At 40.1% G+C, this 13,530-nt stretch overlaps 1 protein-coding gene across 1 annotated transcript in view; it reads left to right on the forward strand.

Annotated features, from left to right (window-relative positions):
• LOC136242475 (transient receptor potential cation channel subfamily A member 1 homolog) overlaps positions 1-13,530 on the forward strand; it is a gene marked incomplete at its 5' end in the record, with an annotated part of 157,819 nt that overhangs the window by 85,050 nt on the left and 59,239 nt on the right. Inside the window, 1 exon segment of the mRNA XM_066033906.1 lies at positions 3,763-3,881. Within this exon segment, the coding sequence (XP_065889978.1) occupies positions 3,763-3,881 (119 nt within the window).

Consider the following 13,530-nt stretch of genomic DNA (forward strand, 5'->3'; position numbering starts at 1 on the left):
GGAGGAGGATTATTCTAGCTGTTCTACCACACATTAAAAAGAAAGGCGAATAACTCATAGTGGGTTGAACACTTGTATTATAGAGATTATTGACGTTTGGGCTTTTCTGGCCAAAAATATCACCCAAAAACTAGCTTCATAATACCATCCTGGTGCCTTGGCAGTATTGGTTAGGTATAACCAAGCCCAAAAGTACCTCCAGTATGACTCTAAATGCTTCCAATAGTTTTACAAATTAAAAAATATATATATATATTCAATGGAATTTTCTACTGACTAACTGATGCAATCAAGAAAAGCATAACTTGATAACGGTTAAGGCTACAGGCTTGATTTTTTCACCATTCAACATCACTTCATCCCAAGATGTGCCTTTTGGCATACCACAGTACATACAATGCATGCACCATGGACTTACCTTTGTGCTCCCTTGCGTCCCATTTCTTTTACCCTAAGGTGTCGATTCGCAGTAGCATGATGCATAGTTTCCCTACATTTGTAAACGGGAATCATCCATTTTTACGTGGTGACTGGATTGATTGCAGAGGTGGTTTTAATACTGTTCTTCGTTTGTAACACTGTATAACAGGTTGGAAATAGGTGAAAGTGAAGCATAATAGCCACTTCACTTTCGAGTCAGTAATTGATAGCTGGGGCATGTGTTCAGACAAAAGTATTAACTCTGGTGTCATCCTTTCTTTTGATGCAGTATACACGGATACACCAGTCATAATAATGTTACAAAAAAGTAAACAAACAAGTATAGAAAATTTAGGAATTTTAAGTTTGTTTAGGGATCATAGAACAAAAAGTAAGGAAACAAGGGAGGTCACCTACACATGCAGGTATACTAGTGAACATTTAATCCCTACTTTAGTCTTTTATTGTATTTGAAAGACCATGCATAGCTAATGTGTTACAGACTAATTACATTACTTTTAGTACCTTAGGACTAGAATAACACTACAATAAATGAGACCTGTATAACATAGGTAGTGGATGCTTTTATTGAACAATTCTTATAAGAAACAATTGAGATACGTACTTTAATAGAGCAGTGGATCACTCTAATAGAACAGTCACTTTTTATATTTCTTGTAAGTATGCGTAGCTACTAATAAAATTCTCAGGGCTTCTACAATGTGAAATTTTTCCTGGGGGCAAGCTCCCAGTTCCCATGAATGGTATCCATTATACATTATGCTGCATGCTTCAAACTGTACTGTGAATCTAGCTTCCATTGTCACAGTTCACTTCCCCCCACTTTTTGGTTTGCTCCAGGAATACTTGACCACATAATGAAGTGACTACTCAATTTTATGCTGTTTCATTGCATGACTATTATGGTTCCATCCTGCAGTCACATGTATAGCTGGTACAATGGTAGCAATAATTATTGCAATACTGAAACTATATATGTATGTATATACCAAGCTGTAGCAATGTAATAATGTTACGTACCGTAAAGTCGGGTTGTTAAGCGCATGCGCTTATAATTTTCTGAGAAAGCTTTGTGTAAAAATCATACTACCTGTTAGGTGCATGCGCCTAATAAATAATTGTGGAGAGTGTAACATGGAATCACCACATTGTTAGAGTAGTTAATAGTCGCCACGCCAGTGTGTAAGAATATTTGACTCCATTTCTGGGTGAAATCCTTCATGATAAACAAGATTATCACTATCCAGATGGCTGATTTGCTGTATACATAGCGAAGGGAGACCTCAAGGGAGACGTAAGCATTTGAGGAGACATTAATTTTTCAGTACTCTCAGCTTTTCTTGATGTTTCTTGCGGTGTGTTGCTTTATCTTGACATTTGCCCATGTGTGCTTATCATCCATGGTTAATTACAAGAAATATGTATGCACTTAACAAATAATGTGCGCTTAACAGATGCATGCGCTTAACAACCCGACTCTATGGTATACAAAAAGACAACCACTAACTTACATATACTTAGTATGAGATTAAACTCTGAATTTGTAGCACCATGTCATGGGCACATGCAGGCTTCTTAGAAATTTTTTGACATGAATACGTGAATCTATGTGTTTTATATGATGACTGCTCTATTAGAGCATTTTACTGCTCAATATCTCGATCTTGTGTATGAAAATATTTTATTATATCCTTTTTAGATTTACCACTTTGCTGTTGAACCGATATTTGGTTTGGCAAAGTATTGCACAGTTAAGTTAAGAGGGAGTGTACTTGGTCTCTGCACATCCCCTAGGTTCGCCTCAAATTTAAACACTAATTATGGCAGAGTATAAGGGTGCGTGCAGTACACAATTGTTCAAGTTAACAAATGATACTAACCGTTGTTCAGAGGTGGATTAGAGTTGACACAGAATATTAATACAGAATGTATAAATAAGGAATAAAATTTAACAAATGATACTAACTGTTGTTCAGTGGTGGATCTAAGAATTAACATAGAATATTAATACAGAATGTGTAAATAAGGAATAAAATACCAAAGCATCTGAGGACATGCCTATGTCTCCAATGGAGATTTTAGGGGTCCTGCAAATGCATTTTAGAGTACTTTTTGCTATAAATCCAATGCATAACAAGCTAACAGAAGTTGTAACTAGGCTCTAACATGGATTGCTTTATTAGAGCTGTTTTGTGACTGCAGTCATTTTAATGCAGTCCAAGATGAAAAGTAAAGTGTTACTAATGGTTTTATAGCTAAAATGGATGTTATTTGACTGCAGTTGCATGTACGCTAGAGTTGTATTGATGAGTTGTCAATGCAGCAATATTATACAATTAACTGTCACTGTAGTCTAAATTTAAGAGGGGTTTCTGTCAAAGCCATGGGAACCAACCTAGATCTGCCACTGTTTTCAACATCAAGAGTATGCTTCTAACAATTATTCCATTCAAAAATGGCTTGTAGCTGTAAAAAAGTGCATGTCCAAGTAAAGCTGAGTTAACTGTGACAAAAAGTAGTGATACCAGAGTGCAGCCATGTGTGAGGTTGTAAATATTAATCAGATAGTACAATTGTTAGAGTATTAATGAGAACTAAGTGATGTTGCTAGTTTTAAATCTTTTTGTTTGTGCATATTCAAAATTACCACTCAAATTCTTAATAAAGCAAAGTGTACAGATTCTCTGATAGCAATAAATAGTTTGAGTTTTGCAGCCAAACTCAAACTATTTATTGCTATCAGAGAATCTATACACTTTGCTTTATTTTTGAGTGTTATATTTGAAGATGCACAAAAACAAACATTTAAACTAGCTGCAGCATCTCGTTCTAATTAATACTTTAAGAATTGTACTATCTGATTAATATTCACAACTTGCATACCTCACACATGGCCACATTCTAATATATCACTACTTTTTGTCGCAGTTAACTCTGCTTTACTTGGATGCAAACTTTTTTACAGCTATAAGCTGTTTTTGGATGGGATTTATCTATACCAAAACAGCTGTGCTGTGAGAATATAGGGCACACTAGAAAGATACCATGCAGGGTTTAAACATTGCAAAATCAAAGGTGTGAGTCAAGAAAAAGTTGCAACAATGTCAATTTATTATGATATTCCAGCATTATTTGACATTATAAAGCCATTTCTTGGCCAACACTTGATTTCATTATTTTAACCCTGACTTTTTGAAGGCTGCAGGTTTTTCACAGCTTGGCTATGGTGTAAATGTAATGTAATTGATGTTATTGCACAAACCACTACTAATTCAAATTATTCAAATGTCATATTGCATGTCAAATATTGTTTACATTTAGAGATGCTGCCTTAGCAATTTTGAAGTCTGATTACTGGAAGAGTGCTATGAAGTGGCGTGCTGAAACTGATAAATATGGTTGCTACACAACACTGAAGCTTCTAATTAAACGCATGCCAGGTTAGTTTTATAGGAATAACACTTTACCTGTAAGTTATGCATTTTGCAAAAAATGCAGTGGAGTTATAAAGCAAATGCATCAGTCCAGATAGTTTAGTAGAACATAGTAGAACAGTCTTTAAAACAGAAACAAGCTGATGTTGTGTTATAAATTTCTAAAAATCAGATACCCAGTTATATTATCCATTGCTACAACTATCATATATAAAATTTACATTTAATATAAGTTAATAATGTTAATCTAATCAAAAACAGCCAAGCTGTAAAAAAAGGAGTGCGGCCCTTGAAAAGGCTATGGTGAAAAAAGATGTGAAATCCAAGGTGGCGGCCAAGAAATGGCTGTGATGGTAGGTAAATGGTAAAAATTTTAATAACAACAATTCAGGTGAATTTGGTGCACTTGATCAATTGGCACAAAATTCACCTGAATTGTCATTATTAAAATTTTTACCATTTACCTACCATCACAGCCATTTCTTGGCCGCCACCTTGGATTTCACATCTTTTTTCATTATAGCCTTTTCAAGGGCCGCACTCCTTTTTTTACAGCTTGGCTGTTTTTGATTAGATTTCACTTCTTTTTGTATTTGTATACGCCAGCCTATGGCCAGCTTTGGGGCTTTTTAACCTATATATTTTTCTTCACCACAGGAAAAAGAAAAGGATGAAGCAGATTTTATAAATACTTTAACTCATTCTGATTTTATCAGTAAATGTACAAATTATATATATAATGCATATATCAAGAGTTCATAATATAAAAAGAGAGCATATATTAATTACATGTCAATTAATCCCCACAGGATATTGTGCAGCTGATCTCTCTACTGGGTGACTTGAAATGTAGCTGAACTCTCTACAGGGTGATCTGCTTGTACGTAGATGAACTCTTTACAGGATTCTCTCAACAGGGTGACTTGACTATAGCTGAACTCTCTACAGGGTTATCTGTTTGTAGTTGAATTCTCTACAGGGTGATTTGTTTGCAGCTGAAATCTCTACAAGGTAACTTCTTCTAGCTGATCTGTCTACAGGGTAACTTGTTTCTAGCTGGTCTCTCACAGGGCGATTTGTTTGTAGCTGAATTCTCTACAGGGTGATGTGTTTGCAGCTGAACTCTCTACATGGTGGTTGCTTTGTAGCTGAACTCTCTAAAAGGTGACTTCTTCTAGCTAAATTCTCTACAGGGTGATCTTTTCATAGCTGAACTCTCTACAGGATGATTTGTTTGCAGCTGAACTCTCTACATGATGATTTCTTTGTAGCTGAACTCTCTACAGAGTGATTTGTTTGTAGCTGAAATCCCTACAAGGTAACTTCTTCTAGCTTATCTTTCTACAGGGCGATTTGTTTGTAGCTGAGTTCTCTACGGGGTGTTTGTTTGCACCTGAATTCTCTACATGGTGGTTTCTTTATAGCTGAACTCTCTACAAGGTGACTTCTTCTAGCTGATCTCTCTACAGGGTGATTTGTTTGTAGCTCTCTACAGGTGATTTGTTTGTAGCTGAACTCTCTACAAGGTGATACTTCTAGGTGATCTCTCTACAGGATGACTTGTTTCTAACTGAACTCTCAACAGGGTGATCTGTTCATAGCTGAACTTTCTACTGGGTGATTTGTTTGCAGCTGAACTCTCTACATGGTGGTTTCTTTGTAGCTGAACTCTCTACAAGGTAATTTCTTCTAGCTGAACTCTCTACAGGGTGACTTGTTTGTAGCTGATCTCTCTACAGGGTGGTCTGTTCATAGCTGAACTTTCTACAGGGTGATTTGTTTGCAGCTGAACTCTCTACATGGTAGTTTCTTTGTAGCTGAACTCTCTACAATGTGACTTCTTCTAGCTGAACTCTCTACCAGGTGACTTGTTTCTAGCTGATCTCTCTACAGGGTGACTTGTTTCTAGCTGAACTCTCTACAGGTGATTTGTTTGTAGCTGAACTCTCTACATGGTGGTTTCGTTGTAGCTGAACTCTCTACAAGGTAACTTCTTCTAGCTGATCTTTTACAGGACATATTTGTTTGTAGCTGAGTTCTCTACAGGGTGATTTGTTTGCAGCTGAACTCTCTACATAGGAGTTTCATTGTAGCTGAACTCTCTACAATGTGACTTCTTCTAGCTGAACTCTCTACAGGATGACTTGTTTCTAGCTGATCTCTCTACAGGGTGATTTGTTTCTAGCTGAACTCTCTACAGGTGATTTGTTTACAGCTAAACTCTCTACATGGTGGTTGCTTTGTAGCTGAACTCTCTAAAAGGTGACTTCTTCTAGCTGAACTCTCTACAGGGTGATCTTTTCATAGCTGAACTCTCTACAGGATGATTTATTTGCAGCTGAACTCTCTACAAGGTGACTTCTTCTAGCTGAACTCTCTACAGAGTGATGGATTTTTTTGCAGCTGAACTCTCTACATGGTGGTTTCTTTGTAACTGAACTCTCTACAGGGTGATCTGTTCGTAGCTGAACTCCCTACAAGGTAAATTCTTCTAGCTGATCTTTCTACAGGGCGATTTGTTTGTAGCTGAGTTCTCTACAAGGTGATTTGTTTGCAGCTGAACTCTCTACATGGTAGTTTCTTTGTAGCTGAACTCTCTACAATGTGACTTCTTCTAGCTGAACTCTCTACAGGGTGACTTGTTTCTAGCTGATCTCTCTAAAAGGTGACTTGTTTCTAGCTAAACTCTCTACAGGGGATTTGTTTGCAGCTGAACTCTCTACATGGTGGTTTCTTTATAGCTGAACTCTCTACAAGGTGACTTCTTCTAGCTGATCTCTCTACAGGGTGATTTGTTTGTAGCTCTCTACAGGTGATTTGTTTGTAGCTAAACTTTCTACAAGGTGATACTTCTAGCTGATCTCTCTACAGGATGACTTGTTTCTAACTGAACTCTCAACAGGGTGATCTGTTCATAGCTGAACTTTCTACTGGGTGATTTGTTTGCAGCTTAACTCTCTACATGGTGGTTTCTTTGTAGCTGAACTCACTACAAGGTAACTTCTTCTAGCTGATCTCTTTACAGGGCATGTTTGTTTGTAGCTGAGTTCTCTACAGGGTGATTTGTTTGCAGCTGAACTCTCTACATGATGGTTTCTTTGTAGTTGAACTCTCTACAAGGTGGCTTCTCAGGCTAGCTGATACAGGGTGACTTGTTTCTAGATGAACTCTCTACAGGGTGACTTGCATGTAGCTGAATTGTCTATCAGATTAACTGTTTGTAGCTGAATTCCGTACAGAATATCCTGCAATGTAATATAATTCTGTATTGGAGTAAGTTATAAACGTAGCTGAATGCTCTATTAGGGTGACTGTTCTATTAGTATCTCGATCTCGCATTTGCTACACGTAGTTGCCTTTCGAATCATAACTCAGTGGTTTGTAATCCGATTCCTCTGTACTACTGCAAGGACTTTCTATGATGATTATTCCAGCTACACACTGATTTTCAGCTCATTGCTCTAAGCGGTTTGCCTGGTAGATGTGAAAACTAATAGTTTTTTTATTCATAAAAATCGATCGCGTAATTTTGACACAGGTTGGGTTTTGTGTCATATCTCCATGGTCTTTATCTCAATTCCTTTCAAACCACAAAAAGGCACTCCTACGATGGTTACTCCATCTAGATATAAATTTTCAACTCATTCCTCCAAGGGGTTTACCCTGTAGGCGTGACAGACTTTCGACCTTATTTTACGCACATAATCGGTAATAACTCCGTGTATGTTCATCGGATTCCTACCAAAGTTGGTACTGAGATCCGCCTTAATGAGCCCTTCAAGTGTGCCAAATTTCAGCCCTATCCGAGTACGCATTCGTGTTTTATGTAAATATTTTAATAACGACGATTCAGGTGAATTTGGTGCCGCTTGGTCTTGGCACAAAATTCACCTGAATTGTCATTATTAAAATTTTTACCATTAACCTACCATCACAGCCATTTCTTGGCCGCCACCTTGGATTTCACATCTTTTTTTACCATAGCCTGTCTGAGGGCCGCACTTTTTTTACAGCTTGGCTGTTTTGGATTAGATTTCACTTCTTTTTGTATTTGTATACCCCAAAGCCAGCCTATGGCCGGCTTTAGGGCTTTTTTTAACCTATCATTTTTTCTTTACCACAGGAAGAAGAAAAGATGAAGCAGGGTAATTTCTTTGTAGCTGACCTCTCTACAAGGTTATCCTTCTAGCTGATCTCTGTAGTGTATTGTAAGATATAGATATTGTATTTGTGATTATCACGTGAGTTTTGTAATGACATGATGGTATGATGTAAGTTGATTCTAATAAATGCTCGGTCGTAAGAATAACGTGGTTCTCTCTCTGTTAATCGAATCCGTCGTGATAAGCTCAGCAGTTCCCCCAAAACTCTACACTGGCGACGAGGATGACTTCTTACGGCCGTATCGGTGAATTTCGTCCGGATGAAGAATCCATTACGTCTTATCTGGAGAGAGTTGACCTGTACTTCGCTGCGAATGCCGTGGCCGATGGGAAGAAAGTGGCGGTCTTCCTAAGTATCATTGGCCGTGATACATATTCAGTCCTTCGAGGCCTTTTAGCACCAGACAAACCAGCAGATAAAGAATTGGCGATTTTGACCGACACGTTAAAAAAGCACTTCGAACCAAGCAAAATAGTGATAGCCGAACGTTTTCGTTTCCACCGAAGGACACAAGGATCAGAAGAAAGCATTGCGGACTTTGTGGCCGGGTTACGAAAACTGTCGATACATTGCAAATTTGCCGGAATTTTGGATGATGCCCTTAGGGACCGTTTCGTATGTGGCCTCAGAAGTGAGCAGATCCAGCGAAAGTTACTTACACAAGTGGAATTGACTTTCTCCCAGGCAGTGGACATGGCTAAAGCTATGGAGGCGGCTAAACATGATATTAAACAGTTCCAAGATCAGGGAACAAGTATCCAGGCCATCCAATCTCACCCATCGCAATCTAGGGGTGGTGCTACCCCACAAATGAAACCGTGTTCCCATTGTGGTCGAACTAACCACTTACCTAGTCAGTGCTATCTTAAAGATGCTGTGTGCCGAAGGTGTCAAAAGAAAGGGCATATTGGGAAGATTTGTCGCTCTACCAGATCTAGTCATACCAAATCACGTAACATGAAGTGGGTACATGCTGATGAAGCTATTTCTAATAGTGACTCTCATTCTGAATCATCGCCTGAGCCACCCCCAGATTCTCGTCCCCCTATTTTTAAAGTCAATGCAAGGGGATCACATCCCATTACAGTGCAAATGAGTATTAATGGTAAACCACTGCAAATGGAGGTGGACACGGGGGGCAGCAGTTTCTGTCATTTCAAGTGTTGTAAAAAACCAACTATTCCCAGATGTACCATTAGTACCACCATCGGTTGTCCTACGAACATACACAGGAGAGGCCATGGCTTTGCAAGGAGAAATGACAGTGCAAGTCTCGTACAAGGACCAGCAGCAAACTCTAGATCTAATGGTGGTAGATGGAAATGGACCAAGCCTTTTAGGTAGGGATTGGCTCCAACACTTTAGATTAGATTGGAAAACCATTGGGATGGTAGCCATTGATAAGGACTGGGCACAAGTGGAGCTACTTAAGTCGAAGTACAAAGGTGTTTTTGCTGAAGGGCTAGGAACAATGAAGACGTTCACAGCACACCTTAAACTGAAACCTGATACCAAGCCAGTGTTTTACCGTCCTCGTCCAGTGCCTTATGCCCTCAAGGCAAACATTGAACAAGAACTACAACGCCTAGAGAGAGAGGGAATTATTGAAAAGATTGAACATAGTGAGTGGGCTGCACCAATTGTACCGGTGCCCAAGGGTGATGGTGAAATCCGTATATGTGGAGACTATAAAGTCACCATTAACCCTGCATTGGAGGTTGATCAACACCCCCTACCTAAACCAGAGGATCTATTTGCTTCCCTTGCCGGAGGCCAGAAGTTTACTAAGCTGGATCTGAAACATGCTTACCAGCAAATGGAATTGGACCAGGACTCTAGGAGGTACGTGACTATAAATACACATAAGGGACTTTACCGTTATACTAGGTTACCGTTCGGAGTGGCCTCAGCTCCTGCTGTATTCCAGCGCACCATGGATGTAATATTACAGGGTTTGCCCCAAGTGCTATGCTACTTAGATGACATTCTGGTGACGGGGAAGACGCCTAAGGATCATTTAAGTAACCTAGAAGAAGTGCTATCCCATCTACACCAGTATGGTGTGAGGTTAAAGGCTAGTAAGTGTGTATTTTTTCAAGATTCCGTAGACTACTTAGGGCACATTATTAATGCTGAGGGGTTACATATGTCTCCCACAAAGGTAGCTGCTGTGCAAGAGGCCCCAATTCCTCGTAACCAGACAGAGTTAAGATCATTTCTGGGCCTCCTCCATTATTATGGGAAATTTATACCCAATTTAGCTAGCCAATTGTACCCATTGAATGAGCTTTTAAAGAAAGGGAAATCCTGGAAGTGGACTAGTCAATGTGACAAAGCTTTCAAGCAGGCCAAATCCCAGCTGACATCCATGTCTGTCTTAGCTCACTACGATCCTAGCTTACCATTACAGTTGGCTGGCGATACCTCTGCTTATGGGATTGGGGCAGTTATTTCCCATATCCTTCCTGATGGATCAGAGCGCCCCATCTCTTATGCCTCTCGAACGTTGACAACCAGTGAGCGCAACTATGCGCAATTGGAAAAGGAGGCCCTTTCATTGGTTTATGGGGTACAAAAGTTTCATGCCTACCTTTATGGACGACCTTTTATATTGTTCACTGACCATAAACCTCTAACCACCATTCTTGCTCCCAGCAAAAGTGTTCCACCGTTGGCAGCAGCACGTCTGCAACGTTAGGCTTTGCTGTTGTCTAGCTATGATTACCGTATTGTTTTCAGGCCCACCAAGGCACATGCAAATGCTGATGGATTGTCCCGTCTTCCAGTGCCATATAGTAGTAACGAGCCCTACTTGCCAGATCCAAAACTGTTTAACATACAACAAATTGAGACATTGCCACTGATGGCGGCTCAGTTGAAGACGGCAACTGCCAGGGACCCCGAGCTAAGTAAAGTGCTTATGTATACAAAGACAGGATGGCCCTTGAAGGTACCACCAGTATTGTTGCCTTATTGGAACCGTAGAGAAGAACTTTCAGTGGAAAATGACTGTGTGTTGTGGGGTATTCGGGTAATCATACCACGGAAATTTCGAACAACAGTCTTACAGGAGATTCATCACACCCACATGGGGATAGTACGTATGAAGATAATAGCCAGAAGCTATGTTTGGTGGCCCCGAATAGATGCAGATATTGAGCAAATGGTGAAATCATGTATTCCGTGTCAAGAGAACAGGAATGCACCACCTGTAGCCCCAATGCACTCTTGGATTTGGCCCATGAAACCTTGGCAAAGGCTACATGTCGACTTTGCTGGTCCCATAGGAGGAAAGAGCTACCTGATCATAGTCGATGCCCACTCCAAGTGGCCAGAGGTAGTAGGGATGAAGTCAACCACAGCTGGTGCTACAATCAAGGCTTTGAGGAGGCTATTTGCAGCCTATGGGCTACCCAACCAACTAGTATCCAACAATGGGCCGCAGTTTACCTCCACTGAATTCGCTTACTTCCTTAAGGCAAATGGCATCAAACACATAAAGTGTGTGCCATACCATCCCTCCTCCAATGGATGTGCAGAAAGGTTTGTACAAACTTTTAAGCGAGCCTTAAGAGCTGATGATTATCGGGGTTTAACAGCTGAGCAGCGGCTTATGGCTTTTCTGTTAACTTACAGGAGTTCACCTCACTCAACGACTGGAGTGCCCCCATGCAAGCTATTTTTGAACTGAGACATCCATACACGTATGGATCTACTACGCCCGGAAGTAGCAGATAAGGTGGCCACAAAGCAGGCAGAACAGAAACAGCAGCATGACTTGAAGGCTAAGCCGAGAGACTTGATGGTGGGGCAAAGAGTTATGGTAAGGAACATGCGCTCAGGTCCTAGATGGATTCCCGGGACTATTGTAAGGCAGAAGGCACCTCTAACTTACCTGGTACAAGTTGGTTCAGACCAGGTTTGGAGGCGCCATGTTGATCACCTGAGAGTAATGGGGGATACCCCAAGGGAGTTAGATAGCTCCTCTTCCACAGTGAGAAATGCTGGACATGGCTTAGTTGTGGACAATGAGTTTGATTGTGGCTCTGATGACAGAAATGGTTTTGATGAATTACCTGATGTTTCAGTATTCAATGATGCTGGCAATGATATTGCTGAGGCCAGTGGTAGTGGGGAACTGTCATCCACCAGTGAAGACATGGCTCCTAACCGCCAGTACCCCCTGAGGCAGAGGAGGCCACCTGACCGTCTCATTCAGCAGGAAGATTTATAATGACTGACAATATAACTAGTACTGGGGATTTAGAGTTGTAAGGACCGATGTAAAGAAGTGTGATAATTTGTGCAAAATTCTTTTTTTTTAATTTAGTGGGGAGGGATGTAGTGTATTGTAAGATATAGATATTGTATTTGTGATTATCACGTGAGTTTTGTAATGACATGATGGTATGATGTAAGTTGATTCTAATAAATGCTCGGTCGTAAGAATAACGTGGTTCTCTCTCTGTTAATCGAATCCGTCGTGATAAGCTCAGCAGTTCCCCCAAAACTCTACAATCTCTCTACCGGATGACTTGTTTGTAGCTGAACTCTCTACAGGGTGGTTTGTTTGTAGCTGAATTTTCTACAGGACGATTTGTTTGCAGCTGAACTCTCTACATGGTAGTTTCTTTGTAGCTGAACTATCTACAATGTAACTTCTTCTAGCTGAACTCTCTACAGGGTGACTTGTTTCTAGCTGATCTCTCTACAGGGAGACTTGTTTCTAGCTGAACTCTCTACAGGGTGATTTGTTTGTAGTTGAACTCTCTACAAGGTAACTTCTTCTAGCTGATCTTTCTACAGGGTGATTTGTTTGTAGCTGAATTCTCTACAGGGTGACTTGTTTCTAGCTGATTTCTGTACAGGGTGACTTGTTCCTAGCTGAACTCTCTACAGGTTATTTTTCTGCAGCTGAACTCTGTTACATGGTGGTTTCTTTGTAGCTGAACTCTCTACAAGGTGACTTCTTCTAGCTGATCTCTCTACAAGATGACTTGTTTCTAACCGAACTCTCTACAGTGTGATCTGTTCATAGCGGAACTTTCTACTGGGTGATTTGTTTGCAGCTGAACTCTTTGCATGATTGTTTCTTTGTAACTGAACTCTCTACAAGGTAACTTCTTCTAGCTGATCTCTCTACAGGGCAATTTGTTTGAGCTGAACTCTCTACATGATGGTTTCTTTGTAGCTGAACTCTCTATTAGGTACCTTCTTCTGGCTGATCTGACTACAGGGTGACTTGTTTGTAGCTGAATTCCCTACAGAATAACTTGCAATGTAATATAATTGAGTAAATTATAAATGCAGCTGAATGCTTTATTAGGGTGACTGTTCTATTAGAGTATCTCGATCTCGCATTTGCTACACGTAGTTGCCTTTCGAATCATAACTCAGTGGTTTGTAATCCAATTCTTCTGTACTACTGCAAGGACTTTCTATGATGATTATTCCAGCTACATAATGATTTTCAGCTCATTGCTCTAAGCGG

This window comes from Dysidea avara, chromosome 13, assembly GCF_963678975.1.
Source record: "Dysidea avara chromosome 13, odDysAvar1.4, whole genome shotgun sequence".
NCBI lineage: Eukaryota > Metazoa > Porifera > Demospongiae > Dictyoceratida > Dysideidae > Dysidea > Dysidea avara.